The sequence below is a fragment of the Micropterus dolomieu genome, linkage group LG10 (assembly GCF_021292245.1).
Source record: "Micropterus dolomieu isolate WLL.071019.BEF.003 ecotype Adirondacks linkage group LG10, ASM2129224v1, whole genome shotgun sequence".
Lineage (NCBI taxonomy): Eukaryota > Metazoa > Chordata > Actinopteri > Centrarchiformes > Centrarchidae > Micropterus > Micropterus dolomieu.
The window spans coordinates 22,596,486-22,619,831 of NC_060159.1; the positions used below are offsets into that span (position 1 = coordinate 22,596,486).

General features: G+C 38.9%; 2 protein-coding genes and 1 long non-coding RNA gene across 4 annotated transcripts; 2 read left to right on the forward strand and 1 right to left on the reverse strand.

The window, feature by feature from the left end:
* The first annotated feature begins 1,131 nt into the window (after nucleotides 1-1,131).
* LOC123977483 lies at nucleotides 1,132-12,509 on the forward strand. Its single transcript, XR_006826692.1, has 6 exons — nucleotides 1,132-1,357; nucleotides 2,086-2,215; nucleotides 9,569-9,664; nucleotides 9,788-9,847; nucleotides 11,424-11,524; nucleotides 11,647-12,509. It is a non-coding gene; the product is annotated as an uncharacterized LOC123977483 (long non-coding RNA).
* gnpat (glyceronephosphate O-acyltransferase) lies at nucleotides 6,880-17,982 on the reverse strand. Of its 2 annotated transcripts, none has more exons than XM_046060194.1 (17): nucleotides 17,772-17,982; nucleotides 16,916-17,107; nucleotides 16,211-16,387; nucleotides 15,986-16,115; nucleotides 15,008-15,135; nucleotides 14,750-14,825; nucleotides 14,312-14,463; nucleotides 13,975-14,105; nucleotides 13,572-13,822; nucleotides 12,577-12,675; nucleotides 12,057-12,230; nucleotides 11,636-11,715; nucleotides 11,405-11,545; nucleotides 10,726-10,825; nucleotides 10,528-10,621; nucleotides 9,565-9,626; nucleotides 6,880-9,462 (listed from the first exon to the last, which is right to left on the reverse strand). In XM_046060194.1, exons 1-17 carry the CDS (start codon nucleotides 17,793-17,795, stop codon nucleotides 9,419-9,421), a joined length of 2,055 nt encoding a protein of 684 aa, XP_045916150.1. In that variant the 5' UTR covers nucleotides 17,796-17,982; the 3' UTR covers nucleotides 6,880-9,418. The 2 variants fall into 2 exon arrangements, with proteins under 2 accessions (XP_045916150.1, XP_045916149.1); XM_046060193.1 differs by having other exon boundaries at nucleotides 12,057-12,233.
* lg10h1orf131 (linkage group 10 C1orf131 homolog) lies at nucleotides 17,954-22,857 on the forward strand. Its single transcript, XM_046060196.1, has 9 exons — nucleotides 17,954-18,190; nucleotides 19,281-19,451; nucleotides 20,193-20,293; nucleotides 20,964-21,020; nucleotides 21,267-21,362; nucleotides 21,477-21,563; nucleotides 21,736-21,770; nucleotides 22,148-22,286; nucleotides 22,494-22,857. Exons 1-8 carry the CDS (start codon nucleotides 18,112-18,114, stop codon nucleotides 22,278-22,280), a joined length of 759 nt encoding a protein of 252 aa, XP_045916152.1. The 5' UTR covers nucleotides 17,954-18,111; the 3' UTR covers nucleotides 22,281-22,286; nucleotides 22,494-22,857.
* The last annotated feature ends 489 nt before the right edge of the window (nucleotides 22,858-23,346 follow it).

The window sequence follows — 23,346 nt, forward strand, 5'->3', positions numbered from 1 at the left end:
CAAATGTTTTCATTCAGCACTAATTGCTGATCTTAGAAGGGCTTATCTTTGATGTATTATAGAATAGAAAAAGAGAAATACATTAACAATAATTGTCGAATAAGAATACTGTAATTATATCACTTAACATGTATTGTTTGCCCTCAGTGTCTCATCCGTGACCAGTGCTAGACAGCTGACCTCATCCGCACAGGCAAATGTTGAATTTATTGAATGTGCACATAAATGCAATATAGCACAGATGTTGTTGTCAGATGCATTTTAATGTTATTGATAATTTCAATGCTTTAAGGTGTGATGTAAAAAAAACAGTAAAATACTCATTAATGTTGGTCAGTTCCCCAGAGTCACTATATAAAACGCCCTTCTGTTCGAAAAACTGAATTTTGAAGACAGAAATCTCAGCAGTGTACAATATTTCTATGTGTGAGAAAATATAAATACATTTAAAGATAACTGATGGAAGAAGTATTTAGATCCTAAGTGAAAATACCAATACCTCAATGTAAAAATACTCCATTACTAGTAAAAATCCTACTTAAGTAAAGGTATGTAAGTATTAGCCAAATGGATTTAAAGTATAGTATAAGTTGAGCTACTTTGAACTACTTTATATACAGTTTAGTAGTTCAACCGTAGTCAACCTACGGGATGGGCCAATGTAACTGGTCACAAGATAAAGCTGAGATCATATTTTAGACTTTTTTTGCTTAATATTGCATAATTGATCCTCTTTGTGTTTTAGCGACTAGGTGACTGGACTCAAAAGCAGACTCAGAGCACGTTCTATTCCAGGAATATACAGTTTATTGAAAGGTTGGTGGAGCAGAGCAGAGGGCAAGCCAGGGAGTGAAGATCAACGAGGGAATTTCCAGGCAGGCAGTGAGATGGGCGTGGCAGTCTGCAGAATCTCCAGGCAGGCAGTGATCCTGAGCACAGGGAGGATAAGGTAAATTAGGATCACACAGAAAATACAATTTAGAAAGTTCTCTAAACTCGAGAATTAGCCGCAGCGCAAATACCACTGTGGGAAGCTGATGATCTGGCGAAGAGTGAGATGAAGACTGGGTTGATATACTGCAGAGTCTTGATGAGTGGAATGCGGATCAGGTGTGCAGGTGAAGGTGGAGAGCCGGGGCCGGAAAGGAAAGCCACGTCCAGATAGGCACAGACAGGGAGACTAACAGGAGACACTGGGAGGGAGAACATAGACACAAGGGGTAGGGAGGAGAACAGTAGACTCATAACATTTTGGGCCTCAGACAGCTTTTTAAATGAAACCATCTGAGAAGAGGAGTGAAGAAATGTTTTGGTGGAACTGCTGAAATCTCAGAGACATCTGAAATATGACAAGGGGGTCTGTAAGATGTTTTCTTTAACAATGCATTCAGTTTTATAAGCTTATTGTGTGCTTTTATTTCAAAGCTGAATCAGAAAAGTAACACGTTACTTATTCACTACTACAAGGGGAACAATATGCAGAGATGGTATTCGCCGTCCTCTCCCTACATAATATATCTATAATTACAGAAAATTATAGTCATCCTGTGTAACATTTCACTCTACTGTGAGGCATCAAATAATGTGGCACTATGGCCCTAGCATTGAAAAGGAAGTGGTTAAACTAAGGATTAAAGCACTAAACAAGGTGGGAACTTCAGTGACCAATACAACTGAGGAAAATAGCAAGAAAAAGAAAAAGCTGAGTAATTGAAGTCACTTTTTCGTTCAATTGTGCTCCCCCAGGAAATCTTAAAGGTATTTCAGGCTGAAAAGTGTAATTTGCTTTAAACTGCTGGAAGTCGCTGTTGAATTTGTGTGTATTGTATGGGTGGTATTTGATTCCAGTTCCTGAGGTTTGACGAGTTTTTACCTATGAAGATGGGCTCTCAGAGCACCTTTTCCTCACCAACTTGTCAATAAAGAATGAGATGAGTGGTTTGAAGACAGAATACTTACTGCAAAGATGTTTTTCATGATGGGAATCCTGAAATGCTGCAGCTCATCCTGTAGCCTTTCTATATCTGGCTTGATTGTGAAAACCTTTAAATATGTACTAATTGGGATCTCCTGTACTCTCCTCAGGGATCCCTGGCAGGCATCAAATTTGACGTTGAGTGCTACTTCCCCTAATGTCTCCGCCTCCAGTACAGCGCTGATAAACAAGATCTGCTGGAGCAAATGAGCTGAATCCATCAACCTATCATTACCTAAGGTTAACTGCTGGAACATTATACACCAGGGCCCCTTTCCTTTCAATCAATTTCCTACATATAGATCGCCACAAACCCCTCTGGGCACAACACCAGGCCAGTGTGCACTCTGTGACAGTGACACCTATACATGCACACAGGCTCCTAAACACACAAACACAAAGTAAAGGAATAACACAGGCCAGACTTAAAGGAACAAAAGTAAACATACTGTACTTCTGGTCATAAACAGTCTGCTGCTTTTGTTTCCCTGGGGTTGCCACAGGTCAGAAAGTAGTTTATTAGGGTGATGCCCTCCTTGTACGTGGTGTGTATGTGAGTGCCTTCAATACAGCTTGTCATAATGTAGCAGATAAAGTGCTGATATGGCTGTGGCTGACACTATTATACACCACCACTAGGGATAAGGATATGGATGGAGAGGAAGAGAAAGCAGCAGGAGGAGGAAATGGGTGGGTGGATGGATGAATGAATGGACTAGAGTGTGTATATATAAGCAATTTGGTATGGCAACTTTAGATGAACCTATAATTTGTCAGAGACTGAGTATGAGAAAGGGCAATATGGATGGAAAGTGGTGGATTTGCTGGCAGCAGTCTCTTACTCAGCAGCAGAGCCACAACATATGATGAAAAATGCTGCTGTATGTGCGTGTATGTGTGTTTGTGTGTGTGTGTACAACAACAACCTGCCATGAACAAAAAGCTCACAGAGAGGCAAGCCTGACACCTAGAGGTTGGTTATATGTAATGATTTCTCCCTGCACTGCCAAATAAGACCAGCTTTCCCTTCTACTCTATGTGAATGTGTGATGCAAAATAAGCTCTTCCATACTATATGTTCAATTATTTGTCAGTGATTTTCAATTTGGGAACACAGGTGGCAAACAGATAATGTACAACAATGGTTCCTAAACTTGGCTCCCGATCCTCTGTCCCTAAAACATTTTGAGGGATTTTAAAAAGTTTCGATAACACAAATTGAATCACCTCTTAGTCAAATACTCACATCACATCATGAGGCTTCTAAAAATCCTTCAAATGAAAGAGTGAGCAGGAAAAATTACTTACATTAGACTGAACTGCTGATAAGTCTTCAAGGGCCAAAAAGGTCATAAGCTACTGATGTAGGGAGAACATTGACTCAAAAGGATCCATAACTATGACCTCGAAGGCATGGTTTTGATTTTCAGGGTAGAAGTGGGCTTCTGAAAATTTGGTTTAGGCATTTAAAGTTCTTACATCCAGGTGACATATGTCTGTTGTTTCAGCATAATTTCAGTGACAATTATTAACTTTCTTTAGTTTGGACATACTTCAAATTTAAAACTATGCTAAATATGTATAAAATGAAAGGTGTTGTAGGCATGCAGTAACACACTCATAAAGAATTCTCACCAGACCCTGCAGATGCCCTCTAACATTTTAGCCTTCACCTTATTTGGGTTGGTATTATGACCAGCAACTTTAATGATTTTATTTAGTCTTACTGCTTTCATCAGCATCTTTTCCAACCGCAGCAGCGAAAAAGCTCAAAAACAAAACAAACAGGAGATGGACAAAGTGAGTAACTAGCTGGTGAACATAGTGAAGTTTAAATAATAATAATAAGAATTATAATATATAAAGTAAAAAATAATTAAATGTATATGCAGCTCAAAGTGCTTTACAACAAAGAAATGGCATGCACATGTGCTTTACATAAAAACATCAAACAAGAATGAACATAAAATGGATTGAATTCCATAATTAATGTCAAATAAGATGCAGAATAAAACTCATGATAATAATAGTAAGAATAAAGTTTTAAAAATTGAATGCATAAAATAAAGTAAAATACAGCATTTTAAAAGAAATGCAGCAAAGCATAAGTACAAGGCAAAGTGCTTTTTTAGCTTTCTTTTAAAAATACAAGCTGGCTTCCATGATATCTAAAGGTAATGAGCTCCATAGATTTGGGTTGTAATGGATAAAGGCTCCATCCCCGATTTTCTTTCAGGTGTTTCAGGAACTTCCAGTTAACAACAGATGATCACAGTGTTCTTGAAGGCAAATAGTTAAGAAGGGAGATAGCAATATATCTTGGTCCTTGCCCATTAAGGGCTTTGTATATAAGTAAGTTTTACAACAGCTGTTTTAAAGGGAAGATGTCTGTTTGAAGAGATGTATTTATAATCTTCAGGACATGACTTGAAACACTATTGAACACCAGCTTAAAAATGCTGGGTCAAAACACGAGTTGGAAGTCACTCAGTAACGGTCTTGCAAAGCTTAGTTAATTTAATACAGCAGTTTGCTGGGGTCATCTGTGTTTATATCAGCAGCAATACTGGCTCTAACTGAAGTTATTTGTTATTGAAGAACAATGCAAGCTCTTCACAATTTAATGCAGAGGAGCAAAGATGGGTGGGGGCAGTGTTAAGTAGCTGGTTAGTGGAGAAGAATATTCTAGTTTCCCTCCAGCATTCTCTGTAATAATCTTGGAAACTGTGAGCCTAGTTTTTCTACATTTTCTTTCAGCTGCTCAACATATTCTCTTAATCTCATTTACACTGTGTGGCGAAACACTATTTAAAGCAAGGTATTGTTTAAATGATTCAAATTATTTCTTTATATTAGAGACCTTTGAAACCAGAAATTCCCTTTTAGTCTTTGTTAAGATTGAGTTGGCATCAAACAACATACAGTGCTAGTGAGAAATGTAATTCTAATATTGAAACATTGTCAATGTTTAACCCTGTTGTTATCACTAAATCTAATATGTCACCATGCTGACGAATGGCTTCATTTACAATAAATTTGCAAGCTCCATAGCTTTGGAAACATTTTTTTTCTTGATATGGATATTCAAGTCTCCATCCAGGATTAATCTGCCATATGTAGTGATGCCAAGCGAGATCAGCTTTGATAATTCCTGCAGAAACAGCAATGATCTTGGTGGCCGATACAATGTAATGATGAGCACAGATAGTTCTGCTTTGAGCTCAAGAGCAAGATATTCAAATTATGTAAATCCACCCAGGTCAATCTCATTACATACAATCTGTGTAGAAAAAATGACTGCAATCTCTCCTCTTTTTCTGTTTTGTCTGACTGATAAAAAGTTTAGAGGACAAGACTCTTTCAGTGTTGCTACACCAGTAGTGCTGTTTAGCCAAGTCTCACCTCAAAAATAGTTAATGTGATGTTGGATCCCTGATTGGGACAGAGACATGCTCTGAATGCCTTGGGTGATGTGGAGCAGAAGGTCAGGTTAGGGGGGAGATAAACAGGCTGTGTGCGCTTTCCTTTCCCTTCAAGCTTGCCCTCGTGTTTTGGTACGATATCTGAAGAGCATGACAAAGGTTGGCACAGAGCAGTCTGGAACCAGTGATGCTTGGATGAATCCCATCAGGTTAAAAGTGGACTTTACGGTTCCAAAAGACAGTGAAAATGTCAATAAACCTTATCCCATGGGTGAGGCACATCAATGTCAGCATTGTATTCAGGGGCCTGAAATTAATACATTTTGCAACTGACAGTTGCTCAGTTTCTCCAGCAGCAGGCAAACGTATTATTAAACGTATTTTTTCAGGATTTGAGCCAGTCTCCCTTTACAGAATGTCAAAAGAACCAGTGTGAATAATAATGTTACTTGGATAGTTAGATTTTCAATCTTCCTTCATGCTTGGTTACAGTGTTCCCAATCAGAATAGAGTCTGGCCTATCAGGTGTGGAGTTAGCAATATTTCTGCAAGCCCTCTGTCTAGCAGTGGTTTGGGAGATATTTCTTAGCTTTTGGTTAGCCTTAGTGCTAGTAGTGTGATAAGCTTCCCTGGGTTCACAAATTTGTATTATCACTTTGTATTATCAGTCAGAGGGTCATACCTGTTTTGCAATGAGTTTGGGTGGTGGAGAAAGCGTTTGAAGCTCTCTTATTTGATTTCTTGCTGGATTTGAATAAGTTGCGACAGACAAAGGCAGACCAAGGGTGTGTTCCATAACCATACTATTTAGCCAGAAAAAAGATTTGATGCCCCAATACATAGTATGCCAACCGCAATATGCAAAAATACCAGGATGCCCTACTGCATCCGGTCGCATTTTGCAGTATGCAAGGCTACATGCTTTTCTGGCTAGTCTGGTTCACAATCCAAGAGGGTCAAAGTTCAATGCACAATATTATGATGAAGTAGTATTTCCCAATTAAACTCTTACTGCAAGAAACAGTACATACTTTGTAAGGGCAGCTTTAGTGCATACTAAAAGTACAAAGAAAAAAATATGTGATTTAAAACGCAGCACAAGTCCTGGCTGGGGTCTGATTAGATTGGGAAAACTTTAATTATGTAAGCATTGGGGCTTCCTGGACCCCTCTCAGGAATCACTTTCAACCTGCAAATCACTGAAATATCTACAAAATTTTCCTTTTCCAACACATTGAGTCCCTGCAGCAACTCACCTGCTGTTCTGCAGCTTAGCACCAGAGACTTTTAGGGGGAAGTCAATCAAGTTACCCAACTGTCTCTGTGTTGTGTGAAACCTGCAATGACCAGTAAGAACTACGTGGATGGATTGGCACCCATGTGATTCAAAACTCGTACAGGGAGAGACAAGCCTTTATGGAACTGAAGATTCAAGTTTAAAGTATATAAAAAAAAATCAGTAATAATACAACATCAGCATGATTTAATGTAATCACATCATTTTTTAATCAATTTAGCTCAAACAGTTTTTCTCAGGAGTCTGTTACAACAGGTTCCAACAAACATCAGATGTGAAAGGATGACATATTGAATTTTAATCAGTCCGGGCAAGGTGGCCCTAAACTACAAAAGACAAAATCTAGGCTGAAAGTTGTATTTCAAAACAGCTTGTACAGTCATTACCAAAAGGCCTCACCCAACACATACACACTTTAACATAGTTATACGCATGACTGCACACACATACACACAAATTAGTCCAATATTTGGACATTACACAGTATAAACGCTGTTATTGTAACAATTGAACTGCAAATACACTCATACAGTACACTTGCACTTTGGATGACATGCAGATCTTCAAACGTTTCTTGGATGCAGAGCTGCTTTGTTGTTGGTTGAGTTAACCTCTGCGAGTGAAGCCTAACAACAAGGGTTTCAAGTTCCAAAACATACAATTTTGGTATCTGGCACATTTGGCGATCAAAGAAGTCGGAGGTGGCATTTATATAATTTTTGTGACAATTTATAATTTTGAAGAGTAAGCTTTTAAACTTCAAGATGAACAGCTTAGTATGGGGTACGCTGACGTTAGTAGCAAGAGCATCAGACTCACAATGGCTACCTTCACTCATATCGTTAGTTATTAGCATTTAGGATCCGTCAAAGCAAAAAACAAATGATGTCCCTTTACTTCAATGACACCTTTGAGGCTGACCCAGGTTTTCCATAGAAATATATCACAAATGCCAGCTTACCCACGTAAACACTGCTTTGGCATAGAGTACCCCAATACTTTTTGAGTAGCGGCCAAACTGTGTCCGTAGCACCATGTGTCAAAAGTTGGCATAAAACGACTCATTTGAGAAATTTGGCTTGTTTTATGAAACAGAATAAAAGAAATGTGTTTCGATTCCTCTAAGGCAGGCATGGAAAAAAATGTAGTGTTAGTAGTGTCTAACTCATCATATTGGCACCATTGTAAAACATTTTCAGCGTAAGAGAACTAGTGCCTGTTTGGTTCTACCATGAGTTTTAACTCAACCAATGAGGGGAGTTTATCTACCTCAAAAAGCAGCACTGCCAGTTTCTACAAAACACCAATCTGCACTAGAATGGGATTTCAAGGTAACACGATAACACTGCTAGTTTACTACCAAATAAATAGCTTGAAAATAAGGGTTTTTTGAGAGGGGAGGTTACTACAAAATTACACCCTTCTGAATTACATGTCAGCTAAGTAGGCAATCCTGAGTCACCCATTAGCCTGGTACTTTTAAAGCTCTTTTTAAAAGGACGTCCTGACCTGTTATTACTCTACGCTTCAATGACATTTTAAAACTTTGTTCTTCTGCGAGTTACTGTGTTAAAGCCACTCCTCATATTTTCATTTATTTTTGCCCTGTCTTCCTTCCCTTGTAACAAAAATATATCAAATGCGTATCGCATTGAATATAAATAAATATTAAACAACTAATATATTCTGAATTTGAACAAAATCTGTGTGAACTATGAAGCAACTTTACTAACTTTGAGACTTGAGAACATGAAAAAACAAAACAAAAAAACATGTAAATTATCTCCAACAGTAAACAAAAATGTCAAACATATTACTTTGGTGTAGCTGGTAGTGCTTCAGTATTACTAACTGCAAGTTTATATGGAGTCTGGCACTGACGTTAGACTTGTAGCATTATCTCCACTGTGTAAACAAATGTGTGTCATGTACTACTTGTCCATGAAGCTCGGAGTGTTGGCAGAAGACCTGAGGGGGGGTGGAAAACTTGTACCAGGGTGGTTTAAATCCAACAATGACACCTGGTACAAGCTATTCTTGATATAGGCATTGGGTCTGTGGCAAATTCAACTCAAATATATATAAATGTATAAATGTGACCACCTAAATCTTCTTATCCACCCGTTTTTTTAACAACCTATGTTTCACAAAAAAAAGAGAGAGAGAAAGCAGTGCGTCAAAAGAGAGTGAAGATATAGGTCGACACCACAACACCACATGAATAAATTCATTAAACTTCTCAAAAAAAAAAAAAGAGAGACAACACAAAGAGACACTCAGATAATGAATGGATGACAGACTGAAGCTCAGATAAAAAAAGCAGACTGAAATTAACACAAAGAAAAAACACACGAGTGTTAGAGGATACATATCAAATGCATTAATGGAGAACGGCTACCATCCTGAGTGAAGTAGGCACATTCAGAAGCTTTCATAAAGGCTGCTCATAGCAAAAGTTCAGTTATTCAGAATGAGCCAAAAAGCTTAGCAATATACCTTCAAAGGCCTTACTGAGCAGGTGGTTTTATGTACATATACAAGAGATTTTTAATAGAAGATGGAAAGAGGTGAAGAGAAAAAGAAAATAAAGAGGAGGTTGAGCTATCTCCAGATGGCAACTCTTGTTTCATCTCTCATAGAAAGCAGTTAGTTTAGACTGCCTGTGGGATACACCCGGGCGGACCGAGCAAAGAGCTGAGACAGTCCACTAACAAGGTTGGTGACTTAGAGACGGGCAACGACAGCTTTTTGAGTGGGGAGCTTTCCTCCTAGACAAAGATACAAATTTTAGATTTGTTTTAAAGGCCTGGAGATTGAACCAAAACACTATTTATTCCTGCTGGGTGTCCATCTGACAGCTTGTTTCTTACCTAGAGTGTCTTCCAATGAGTTCACCATCACCTTGTTGACCTTTAAAGTCCCCAGCTCCACTCTGAAGTGAAAACATCAGTGCATGGTTATTTTATAAAAGTAAGTTGGAGTTCCGGTGAAATATTTCAACAGTGCTTTCTGTGGATTATGCAGAGTTTATAAAAAAAAGGTTTTGTTGAAATAAATGCTGTTGTTGATTTCTGTAATTTTTCATCACCACAGATGTATTTGGATGGAGGCAGTAAATAAAACCCCAACCTTAATTGCTAGATACCAAGAATGGTAAGTGAGAGAAAATGTAGTATTTTGTAATTTGGGTGAATCAACTCTAGGTTTAGTGTTGTTATGCTTAGCACAAAGTTAATTCCTTTTTTGGGGGGGGTTGTCCTTATATGCATCAATGGTCTAAGGATAGAGAGAGTATTTGACTCGACAAATGAACTGAAGGGCTGCAGCTACAACTCACTTTTCCCGAGCAATGAATGCAACAATTGTTTTACAGCTGTATTACATAACAACATTTGGCTTCCCAAAGTGCAGCAACAACCATCATGGTTTACTGAATGTGACCACTACGACCATACAGATAAAATCTTTAATTAATTAACATTAATCTTTTTCAACATACCTACTTTACATACCATATGTACATATTTATATTATTTAGGGGTTCTGGTAGTTATAGTTAACTAACCTGTTAAAGTTAGGGTAGATAACGTAGAAGAAACCAGCAAGAGACAGCTACATTTTAAAAGTATCAAACTGAAAAAATTCCCACCGCCTCCCTTCAAAGCCACTCCTCCAAAACACATTTTCAAGCGCAGTGAGTGCAAGGGCAGGTAGGCAGGTAACCTTTAACGGTTATTGAAATGTTTTCTCTTTAGCTTGTGTTTGAGGTTATTTCAGTTATGTTTGGCTGTTGTTTCAGCCTTCACACACACAGATGATCAAAACCAACTTACCCTTTGATTTTCCGTACAGCGCCGAGTCTTAGCAAAGCTGCCAGAGCGTTCTTCTGGAGGTCAGACGACAACACCTCGGTATATCTTAGTCTACCTAGATTACACACATATACAACACACAGTACATTTAGCAGAGGCCTGAAGTAAAAACACAAGCAGAAATCATTTGACAAATGAGAAACCTTTAAAGACAGAAACCTGCTAGAAGATGTTTGATGATGAACTTGCGAACAGCAGGAATAAAATGTTTTTCTGTCAGAGTCTCAGTGGCCTCCTCACACAGGAACCGGAACAACACCTGAGATCACACACACACACACACACACACACACCTATTATGATTAATAATCAGTACCCTCTAGAGCAGCAATCTGTGAAAAATGTTTGCATGTACTTTAATTGGTGTTCATGCTAAGGATATAAATATACTGAGCTTTGATACATGCAGATTCATGATGTACTACTTTTCTGAATAAATTAAAGACTGGACATGCAGTGCCATCACAAGGTGACAATAAGACTAGGCTGTTAGATTTACAGATCATTTACATTTAAGCGTTTTAACTTTTACAAAAGACTGGAAGATATCCCATCGACTCAGTGAAACTTTGTCAATATTTGATGCAAATTAGAAACAGCAAATGCTGGTCTGTAACAAAATATGAAATAAGGAACTTTATAAAACTCATTATATAGCAATATTTCAACTCTACCGGGAATAAATCAGGCCTAATAAAATGTTAAAACTAAGTTTCAATCCAATGTCCATACATTCTCTGCTTTTGCTTTAACTGAATATCCACACAACTACCCTTCTTTATATACACACACAAACAACACAACCAACATTTACAAAGCTACTGTGTGTCTCCCTCACCTGGTATCCTTGTAAAAAGGGATCTAGCATGCTGGTGAGGAAGGCCAGTGTTCTGTGTCCTTTTTCTGTTACCAGAATCTCCTGCTGGGTTACCTGCAGAGCTCCAGTCTTCACCAGCAGGTAACAGGCCTCCTCAAAGTCCTACACAACATGAGTACTGAATGTTTGAATGACCATAGAACAGTATATTTACTACAGGGTAATATATAGTGTATAAATGTTGTTTCTCACCTGCACTGTAGCTCCAGGACAAAGGATGAACTCATTGGAGAACACGTTTCTTAGAAAGCTGAAACTGTTGAAGACCTCCTCTGGAAGAAAAAATAATCATTAACAAGCAGGAAACACCTGTGTAATAGGTGGATTGTTAGTGTAAAAAAGGGTGAGCTCAGCCAGTGTTGAATTCCTTGACACAAAAATCTGCTGCATGTATCGTGTGCCTTTGTGTTACACACACTTACACATGAAAACCATCTATTATGCAGTGGCTATGAAAGGAATTCATCTAATTGTCTATGAAAAAATGTTTTATCAAGTACTAAGTTACGTTAGTAACTCACGCTTATGCTCTCTCTGGGCTGTATTGTTAAACATAATGAGAACAGGAAGAGGGTGACACATTTAAACAGGTAAACAGAAATGTCAGTCTTACGCTTGTTGTTAGAGGAGGCAGTGTGGATGGCTGATGCCAGCAGAGCAGGTCTGAGAAAGACATGCAGTGCCTGGTTTCTGTAGGAGGCACAGGAGAGTATGATGACCGCCTGGCTCAGGAGCTCCTCTTCTGGAGTGATGATGCTGTGAGCGCCCCCTGGCCCCACTTGTCCTCCTGCTTCAAAACAAAGCTTAAAGTTAGAAGACGGCAAAACAGTTCCTTTTTATCATTTCCTGCAACCTTTACTCTAACCTATGTGCTATTCATAAGCAGTATATAATAATTTAATAAATGGTTTATAAGACATTACATGTAATGGTTAGCAGACATGTGTTAATAACGCTTTTTAGGACACTTTCTTAGCACAGCTAAACTACTTACAATCACAAGAAATGTGTATTGAAAATACTGGACTGTACGCTGCTCTATGTGTATGTACTCTGTAACTTTGTAGAGTTGCCCCAATGTTACATGGAATAAAAATGGAAAACTGAAATCAAAGCATGAAACACAAACAAACCTTGGTCCACTGCCAGCTGGACTCTTCCCTCACAGATCCTCACTAGACCTCCATGCAGGGAAAGACTGGAGGAAACCACCTCTGATGGAGGCAGGTGGTCTGAAGGAGAGAAAGAAAAATCCAAATAAACATAACTTGTTGAGGAAGAGAAGAAGAAAAGGGACGGTGATATGTTCACTGGATCTCCCATCAAAGAAGAATGTCAGCTGTATGTAAAACAAAAGGCACTCTAGCTGATCAATGTGCAAATCTGTGCAGTGAGCTGCTTCTGATCTAAATCTGAAAACACCACCTATCCCATGTCTCCATATTTAGGGCCTGTGGACTTAAGTTTAAGCTTCTATCCTTTTTGGTTCTAATTTATTGTTTTTCCAAGAAATAATTTAGTAATTTGATTTTTTTTTTTTTTTTTTTTACAAATTATGACATGTAATTTAGTCTATTGTCCTGGTTTATATACCAAGTTCACGGTTCCAGTAATTGTTGGCATGAAGGTAAGCGTTTGTGTTTCAGTTTATAGTAATTATTTATATTCATTTAATTTCTTGTGGAATGTACTGTAACCATTTGCTTTGTTAAATGTCTTACCTCAGTACATCAATCCTACAAGCCTCTTTGATAGTCAAATATCAAATTATTTGTGTATTGTTTGTATATCTAGAATCTAGGTTAGAGACGCGAGCTTGTGACCGGAAGGTCGCCGGTTCGATCCCCTGAGGTGCCCTTGAGCAAGGCACATAACCCCAACAGATGCTTAGTGGCACACCAGGCTGCGGTTGTACTGGGCAGCTTCCAGGTGTGAATGTGTAACAGTGTGAATGTGATCAGGGCCTTCCTGCAAAAGAGAGGCTTCCTCTCAGTGAAGCTCCCCTGAATAAATAAGGGTTTAAAAATAAAAATAAATAAAATTAAAAAAAACACCCCATTTTAAAACCTCTTGTTAGTCTGCCCACACACGGAGCCAGCAGTGTGACTGTACTGGGCTCATACTGTACCAGGCCAGTCGAGGAAGGCTCCGTACTGCCGGGAAAGGTCCCTGAGCCACACAGCTTGTGCAGTCAGCTCGTCCAGCGCTATCCCCTGTTTCTGCTCCACCACCTGGTTCTGCTGGTGGTTCTGGAGAAGCAGGGAGGCCAGAAGGACCCACGGCTTCAGGACCATGTTCTCCTCCTGGGCCCGCACCAGCTTGTAGGCAGAGTCATTCACAAAGCTGTTGATGTCCTTTCCGGGCCTGCTGGGGATGTGTCTGGACATGGAAAGCTCAGTTAGTACATGTTTTTGAATTTTCAAACGCATCATTTTATTGCTACTACATGGTGCACTGTGTATTCTACTGAGCGTTACATGCTGTGTTAACAACACAGTACAAAATGAGATGTTTTAGTCGATAGATCATACCTTGGAGTCAGGTTGAACTGGCAGCGGTTAACTTTGCCCTCTGCTAAACTCCTAACAGACACAGGTTGCCCAAAGTACACATGAATACTGCCATAGTCTTCACTGAGAATCTTTCTGGCTTTAAACAGACCCTATAAAGGAGAGATGAACACAAGAGGGAGATGTAGTGACGTGAAGTCCAAATTAAGGTTTAAAGACTCAGAGCAGAGAGCCACATGCTACAAAACTGGACTTGTGATATCAAGATTTTTACATGTTTTGCTTAACCTTAACTATCAATTATTATGTTTCCATTTTCCATTCATAATTAATAAACAAGTCTGTTTTAAGGACTCACTGAAGTGGACTCCTTGGGTTTGGGTACACCCAGCAGCTCTCTGGCATAAAGCGTCTCCTCCAAGATCCTCTCATAGCTAATACTGACTGGGACCAGGCTAACATCAAACACCTCCCCTTTAAGGAATGGATCCATGACTATATTTAACAGACCTGGATGAGGACAGAAAGACAAGAACTTTTTAGAATAAAATGGGTCACATCAGTGAAAGTAAGGTGCACCACAGGAAATTGGGAACATTTTCAGAACCATGTTCAAGTATAATAACAAATATGACTTTGCTAATTAGTAATACTTGCTGGGACTCACTTAGTGTACAATACTTTCTGTAATGTACTGGCAGGAGAAATAGAAAGACAAAACACAGGATCTGATCTGGGTCTCAAACATCTGACCACAGAGGACTGGCAGGTGACCTGTGGATTTCTCGTAACTTACCTAACTTTGGAGTCAAAGATTTGGACGTTCGGCTTCTGGTACCCTCTAGGAAAAATTCTACTGGTGCAAATCCATTCTGAAGTGACAAACAAAGATGTAAAAATCAAAAAAAGTCTCTCTTCTACATCTAAAAGATACAGAAACAATATCACATAAATTGTATTGGCTGTGATCATTCTTTTACATTGGGCGCTGTGAACCAATTAAAAAGGGCATTCAAAAACTTTAAATGACCGGAACAAATGTCAGCTGCCTCACCTTGAGCATGGTCTTGACATACTCTGAGAAGACAGCCCAGTACAGTTTGTCTCCGCCAAACGACCTCCGAATGAAGAAAGCTCCAGACATCCGCAACATCTCCCCAACAAATTTCATCCCCATAAAGTCTGCAGGGACATATGAACAGTAAGTCTGTGTTTCACTTCTGAAAAGTGTTTCTAATATTCTGCCCCCAGCTTGACTGTATTAGAAAATACACTATATGGACAAAAGTACTGTCCTAATTGTTGTGCAAGGGGCTGTTTTTTTCATCATTCAGCCCATCCTTTTCAATTTGACAATGTCCCCATGCACAAAGCCATCTACATAAAGAAATGGTTTTCCCAGTTTGGTGAGGAAGAACTTGACTGGCCCCCAGAGCCCTGACCTCAACCCTATGGAACACCTTTGGGATGAACTAGAACAGAGATTGCAAGTCAGGCCCTCTCGTCCAACATCAATGCAATCACTTAACAAATCTGAGGTAGAATATTTAAAATAATTACAATGATCACGAGTAAAAATTAGTAAAATCTTTTTTTCCAGCCCTTTTCCTCAACAAAATACATATCTTACAAAAAATGAAGTGCCGATTCAATCGTGATTCAAATGAATTACCACAAACATTTATTGAACATTGGTTACATTTATAGAGGAAAATTATATCGCAATAATAACTGTTATTGTTTTATTGCCTAGCCCTACGTTATAGTTGCAAAACGGGGACCAACTCTATATTAATGCCTATGGATTTACAAAGGGAATTCATAAAAGTAATGTGTTGGTGTCCCCGTACTTTTGTCCATATAGTGTGCCTTTAAATATACTGCATTTTAAAACCCACACTACTCTGTAGTATGCAAAATCAACACCTCTCTTGACAAAGAGTCATCAAAAACTGAACATTAGGAGTTTGTACATGTGTATGTATATATCTGGTAACTCAGTGTATACACTCTTGTTCTTTTCTTTGCTTACCCATGCCGGCAGCGATAACAGGCAGAGCCAGATCGTAGGTGTACAGGATGTATGACATCAGCAGAAAGTCCATGTAACTTCGGTGGCTTGGTAATAGGACTACCGGGTGCTCCTGAATGGCCTGTTGAAGCTAACAACAAAGCAAAGAACAGATAAGGAGTGTATTTGTATATGTATTTTAACTTCTCAATCACGCTTAAGCGTCTAGTAAGTGTGTACTCTCACCCTCTGGATGCCCTCTTCATTTACACAGATGTTCCTGAACAAGGTTTTAAAGACCTTGCTGAGCATAAAGGCAAAGAAGCGAACGGTGCTGAGCTGCAGACATTGAGCCATCTCCTCCAAGATGGCTGAAGCCTCATCCTGGACGTCATCAATAGCCCTGCCTTTCTCTTTGGAAACCTTGACAGTTCAAAAAAAAATGTTACCCTAAATTCTTGTATACTGTATGGGAGTCAATGCAGAAATCCTCATGGCTGAATTAGAGTCTCACCGAGTCTCTAAAAGACTACAAACTGCACAAAATTGTAGAGCTGCAACAATAAAATTTTAACGAAATTAATTGACAACAATTTTCCTAATGGATTAATCGTTTCATTTTTTAAAGCAAAAATGTTAAATATTGCTTGTCTAATTTTCGTAAGTGTAAGGAACTGCTGCTATTCTTTATCATTTATGATAATAAATGAAGAGTCTTTGGGTTTTGGACGGTTGGTTGGAGAAAATAAGTAATCTGAGGATGTCACTCTGGGCTCTGGAAAATTGTGATGAGCATTTTTTTTATTATTTCTTGACATTTTATAGACTAAACGATTAGTCGATTAATCGTGAAAATAGTCCGCAGATTAGCTGATAATGAAAGTACTCGTTAGTTGCAGCCCTACAAGATAGTACTTATGGCAACCTACTGTCAGTCAACCTCTACTTTACCTGATTGATAACATAGTGAAGCTGATCAGACTGAAGCACCATGCTCTTCAGCACACTGGCTTTACAGGGCGTCACTCCTTTGTACAGAACAGGAGTGTAACATTTAAGGGCGTAGCTCAGGTCACTGGAGTTCCTCCGCTCCTCCAAAATGTCCTCAAAGTCATCTCTTTTCTTCAGCATAGGGTCTCTATGCTACAAAAACCAAAACATCATTATGTTGCTTATGGTTGTAACCATGAATATTTTATATATATATATATATTTATTTTTTTCTGACAAATTCAGCGCACCAAGGAGCCAAAATTGGATAGGATATGCACTAAACTTTTAGTAAAATGCGCGGACAGGTGAGTACATCAGTAATATCTCACCAGGTACAGACAAATCTATGGTGTACACTTTAGAGCACCAGTCTCTGCAACAACAGCTATTCGGCTAAACCTTTCTGTGACAAAAAAGTACAGTAGCATCAAAATACTCTGATGTTGTACCTGATAATGTAGGAAATCCTGCACAAAGAGCAGCCGCAGAGCAGCACATTAACCACGATGACCGAAACCACAAGAGTGGTATGGCAATACATTGAGACAAAATGTCCTGCATGCATATCGAAATGTAGTCTTTTGTATCTGTGAAAAACGCTAAGCAAAACATTAAACTGGCCAATTAAATGTACGTGATTCGTGCCAACTTCAAGACAGCACAGTATGTTTGGATGCTTTGTTGTTACATATTCATTTGACATTCACTTGTTTAAATTAAATTGGTAATTGTCAATTAGTGTAAACTGAGCTAACTTGTTACAGCAGATATCAGAAGTTAGCTTAACTGTTAGCCCTGTTAAGCAAATACATACCGAATAAACAGCTTTGGATGCCATACTTTGTCAAACTTTACAAAAACACAGACGCTGCATCCGGTGAAGTTTCAGAGGCACGAATATCTGTCCATCTGATACTTCCAGTTGATAAAATACTTGTAATTGATAACAGCATCTGAAGAACTTCGCATGGGTGTGTACACCAACTGGCATTTCCGTGACTACGGCAGCCGGAAAGGTCCACAGCACGGTTTGCACCGTGTGACCCACGTTTTTCACAGTTTGTTGTCATTCATATTGAACCGCTGTTGTGATTGAATTGGGTCTAGAGAAGTTCGTTTTATTTTTTTTTTCCGGCTTGTGCCATTAGCTTAAGATGAACTCCAAGACAAACGGAGAAGAAGATGACGATAGTCTGTTTCTGGAACACGTTTTGAATAAACTGTATGACTTTGGTAAGTGCAGTTAGCTAGGAAGCTAATTTAGCTTTACTAACGTTAGTTAGTCAAACAGGTTCAAACAGGTGGTAGGCTGTCCCTTCTTTCTAATTTCTTTGACCATATATATGCTGATACAATAATGTCTTAGTTGGGTTACTGATGGTACTTCAACTCAGCCAAAATAACTGACCTTACATTATTGTTAGCTTTACCCGATTGCTAACGTTTGTTGGTTTGTTGGGGCGTGCAACATTGTAACGTTACATCCATGCTCACCAATCACTGACAGCACAAAAACATGCAGTCAAAGTGAGTCGTTTTTATCAATTTAAATCGTATAAGTGATTGTTAGTAAATCCTGAATGCTAGTTTGTACCTAACGTTACTTAGAGTATTGACAGCTTAAGGTTCATGATGTAACTTTAATGTATGTGTCAGTTGTGATTGAGTCCTCTGTAGGAATTAACTATGCAGGTATTGTGCAGGAAAATTAACAAAACAGAAGGAACGTTATGTCCCCCATCATGTACATGTTTCCTTTCCTAGTAAAATTATTAGAATAAATAGATAAACCTCTGCTCTGCTGCAATACAAACCATCATGATACAGCACAGTTATGCAGTTTTAACCCCAAATACTTAACTTACTATATATATCCTTTAATATACTCATTCAGAAAAGTATAAATGCAATATATATTATAATAATAGTAAGCAATAACAAATGTATGTAAATAATACACTCTGTGATCACATTAGATACACATTTGCACATAGACAACCCTGTCTGTTATACCTGCAGTAACTATAACCTCAATCATAAACACCTCTCTGACACTATCAATAAAAACTAAACATTATGAGCTTTGTGATGGTACATTTTAGGGCAGAGTTGTGTTGCTGAGATTCTGTGTATTAAATGAATGTGTAATGACACATGGTGATAGAGCTGTTGTCTGGAATGATGATCATTTTCAGCTGTTTTCTCATGTGTCCTTCACCAAACAAAGGTTGTTAAGACACAGACAAGATGATCATCTGTACCTAAAGTTGTAGGGACTGGACTGAGAATTAACTCGTGCTCACACTATTGGCTGATGTTGCAGGTAACGGGCCAGCATCAAAAAAGAAGCTAAAGAAAAAACGAAAAAAGCATCAGGAAGAGCAGGATGAAGAGTTCCCTACAGTCAAGGATATCGGCAGTGACACTGAAGACAGCGGGGCAGATCATGTTGGTACTGAACATCAGCAGAAACAGCCAAAGACTGAACACAGAGGTGGGCAGAATAGCAACAATCTGTGTAACACCACTCACGTTATAGCCTTAACAACCTCTAATGACTTATTTTGTTTCCAGGAATCAAGTCAAGGGTTCTCAGATAATTTTTCATGTTAGATTAATATTTAAAATGCTACATTTAGCACTCAAACTAATCAATAATGACTTATCTGAGCATCCCAGGCTCCATACACAGATGTGGACAGGTGTCTTAGTAAGGAGTCATGCTAACACGAGCCTCCAGAACAGCTTCAGTGCTCTTTGCCAAGTCTGTGGAACTGTACTGGAGCCATGAACACCTTTCCCATATTCCCTCATTTATATAATACCTTTAGTTAAACAGGTCTTCTTATTAAGATCAATATCTCTTTTGCAAGAGAGACCTGAGTGCGGCAGATAGAAAGAAAAACAAAAGGACATACAGCATCAGAGATCCAAAATCTCCCACAGGTGTGAAACTGAGTCGAGGTCTGGTGACTGTGGAGGGCGTAGCGTTTTATTAATTTCATTCAATTTTCAAACTCCCACACCTTCATCTTGTGCATGGAAGCATCTCCATTTGATATGTTTCTCCACTCTTTTATCCAGGTTTTTTCTTTAATTTGTCCGCCGTCTGTATATGCACAGCTGTCACTAAAATATGCTTTTAAAATTTCTCCTCCTCTACCCTCACAAGTTCCACCACTTATTGCCTCACTCCTCTTGTTCTCATTGGTTGAATGTGTCATGTCTTGCTCAGGTCCAACCATCCCGCAGGTGAACCAGGTGGAGGTCGTGACATTTCACGACCCCACGAAGAAACCGAAAACCAAGCAGACACCAGCCCCAGACAAAATGCCTGTAAGTCTTTAGTTTACTCTGTATACTTAATTTAAAAAAGCACAGTTGAGGGTCATAAAGTACAGATTAGGCTGATGAAATGAAGGTCAAATTCTCTTAATTAAGGTATCAATATTGCTTTATTATATATGTAGACATGTGAGACATTTACAGAATTTATATACAGCAGAAAGGGTAGAATATTACTTTACAGCACTTGAGCACACTGGCAGTAGACTTTTAACAAGGAACTGTATCAAGTTTATTTTACAACAAGTAATCTATTTGTGCAAATGCAGAACCTTTTTCTTATTGACATTATGAAACCTGATCTCCTCCATGCTGCTGTTTGAATCAACCTTCTCTGGGGCTCAAGAGGGGGAGCGGGTTGTCCACTAATAGGAAGATCGGCGGTTCAATCCCCCCGGCTCCTCCAGTCTGCATGTTGAAGTGTTCTTGGGCAAGATACTGAACGCAAATGTGTGTGAATGTTATCTTCTGTTTCTGATGAGCAGTTGGCACATTAGCCTCTGCCATCAGTGTGTGAATAGTGTAAAAGCTTTGAGGGGTTGGAAGACTAGAAAGTCGCTATACCATTCACCATATACTGCTTGTCACCATCATCATTTATTTCACTTCCCCTCTTCTCTTGTCTTTGTTTCCTTTGGGTGTGTGCTTGCCTCACTATAAGGCCCAGATAACGCAGAAGGAGGAAAGGGACCAGCCAGAAGAACTTAATTTGGAAAAGGTGACATTTTCCTCACACTTAACTATATATTTTGTTTTCAGATGGTAAGTGCTGCATTTAAATTGAAGATATGCAAAAGCTAATTTTAGTTATAAGTTCAAACTTTCAGTCTTATAATGTGTGAATTGATTCTTCTCGGGGATTCATTTACTTGCTGCCTTGCTATCTGAAAATTGTTATTTTGTAATTTTGAATGTGACTGTGTTATACTTGGCCATATACTTTTTTTGTTTTTGTTGAAATCAGGCTCGTCTTGAGGTCCATCGGTTTGGAATCACAGGCTATAAGAAAGAGCAGCAGCGTGTTTTTGAACAAGACAGAGCGATCATGTTGGGAGCCAGAGTAAGGAAAATTCTGGTTATATTTAATTAGCATCATATGCTAGGTCCTTATGTAGCACAGGCTTTTTAATAGCAGAGTGATCCAGTCACAACATAATTATTGTCTCTTAATCAGCCTCCTAAGAAGGACTATGTGAACTACAAGGTGCTGCAGCAGAAGATCAAAGAGAAGAAGCAGAAAGCAAAGGAGGAGGTTCAGCCGGTAAGACTTGCGCCATCAAACCAAACTGTTCCAGCTTTACTTATATAATTAAGTAGATGTATTTCGTATTTTCTTTATAAAAATGTTAATGGGGCTGTAATTTCTAACGAGTGATGAATTTCCATTAAATTATACCTATTCTTCTATTATATGCTGTGTCATTGCTCTATAGGACCTGAAGAAAAAGAAGAAGCCGAGTAATCAAAGGTGGGAGAGACGGGCAATTCTGAATGTATCTGTAGACATTTTCCTCAATGATTTGATAAGTAGACATCACAGGGCAGCAGGTTAGCGCAAAGAGTATTGAAACTAACATTTACATTTGGAAGATACTGGCTGAAACCGACACGTCAGCAAATATTTCTCTTCATAACTGTCCTTGAATCTGTCTATAATTAAAGTATTGTACATAATTATCTGTATCTAAGCACATAATGCATCCTTCTTTAACAACAATTTATCATAATATTTGGATAGAAAACACAGCACTAGTATTTTATATTCTTCAAGATTAAGCTTTAGAAAGTCCCAAATTAAGATATATTCTCGGTGTTTAAAACCTGTGCTGCCACCACCACCACCAGGGACAAGAAGAAGAAGGTGTCCTCTGGCTCTGGCACGGCCCCCACAGGCCAGGTGGGCCGCTTCAAGAACGGCATGCTGGTCCTCAGCTCCAAGGAGATCCAGAAAATCAAAGGCAACAAGCGGCGCAAATAGGCGTGGGTGAGTGTGTTCTTGTACTTGAAGCAAATGACCTAAGAGGTATTAAAAGATGAGGTGACCCAAAGGCAGGGTACCTACTGGTCATCACCTGGGACTCAAATGTTAGTAAGTTTAGTGTAAGGGCTAAGGTGGAACCTATAGTGATATGGTTAATGTGGACTGAATGTGTCGCTGAGAGTCACAGTGTGCCCATGTTTATGTTTGCAGGTGAAGATGAGGTTAAGTCCTTCAGGATGGGAAAATATAACAGGAAGAACTGGTATACAGGACTCCGTCAGTGACTCAGCTTACTGCAGGACTGTTTGCAGTGTTATGAGGAAGTGGACGAGAGCTGAATGCAACGTGAGCTGTAAGGCTGATTTCCAGAGACGTCACTGGTCTGCAGTAAAATATGGGAGTCTTATTTTTGACAGACTGCTGAGTCAAGAATCCAGTTTATCAATCTCCAAAATGGACCCTAATTGTACACTGTGGCAGGACGTTAATGCACAAAACTGGAGACTTTGTCAAATAATGTTCCATCACAGTTAATTTATTTTGTTTTTATAAATGACCCCTCAAAAAACCCCAAGACATTTGCGTTTCTTGTGTTTTACACTGTAAAGGTTTTAAAAGTATGCAGTTACAATTCATTTCTCATATACAAACCATGTAGTCGTACAAAACATTTACATTTACATTGCCAGGAAGGGAAGGGGTCATACCGGGACAGGGGGGGAAATATATTTAAAAAAAAAAACATTGTACACACAAGTTAAGTCCTGGCAGAAGTTTTAATGAAGAAACACATACAAACACTCTGAATGGACCTTGAGAAAGCAGCACTGGTCTTGCAGATGTAGTTTTTCTCCCTTTTATAAACAATTTTGTACACAGCTTCTTGCTGCGCTCGAGGTGTTAACATTACAGATCTTTGCAGAAACCAGCTCTTTTCATTTTATTAAAATGAAAACAGAAAAGTTTATGGATTCTGAGCGACGACAATGGCAAAACAAGAGTTGTGATCTGGCAGTGTGCGGCCGGGTGAGGTCACAAATTCTCACACCGTTTTTCTTGAAGC

Excerpts from the sequence above, each read along its gene's own strand:
- gnpat (XM_046060193.1), bottom strand. The coding sequence starts at position 17,795 with ATGGCATCCAAAGCTGTTTATTCG. Across the intron at positions 13,823-13,974 it reads CAGTTCAACCTGACTCCAAG|ACACATCCCCAGCAGGCCCG; the intron begins GTATGATCTATC and ends TTCCATGTCCAG. Across the intron at positions 12,234-12,576 it reads CCAGCTGGCAGTGGACCAAG|CAGGAGGACAAGTGGGGCCA; the intron begins GTTTGTTTGTGT and ends TTTGTTTTGAAG.
- lg10h1orf131 (XM_046060196.1), top strand. The coding sequence starts at position 18,112 with ATGAACTCCAAGACAAACGGAGAAGAAGATGACGATAGTCTGTTTCTG. Across the intron at positions 20,294-20,963 it reads CAGCCCCAGACAAAATGCCT|GCCCAGATAACGCAGAAGGA; the intron begins GTAAGTCTTTAG and ends CCTCACTATAAG. Across the intron at positions 21,021-21,266 it reads AAGAACTTAATTTGGAAAAG|GCTCGTCTTGAGGTCCATCG; the intron begins GTGACATTTTCC and ends TGTTGAAATCAG.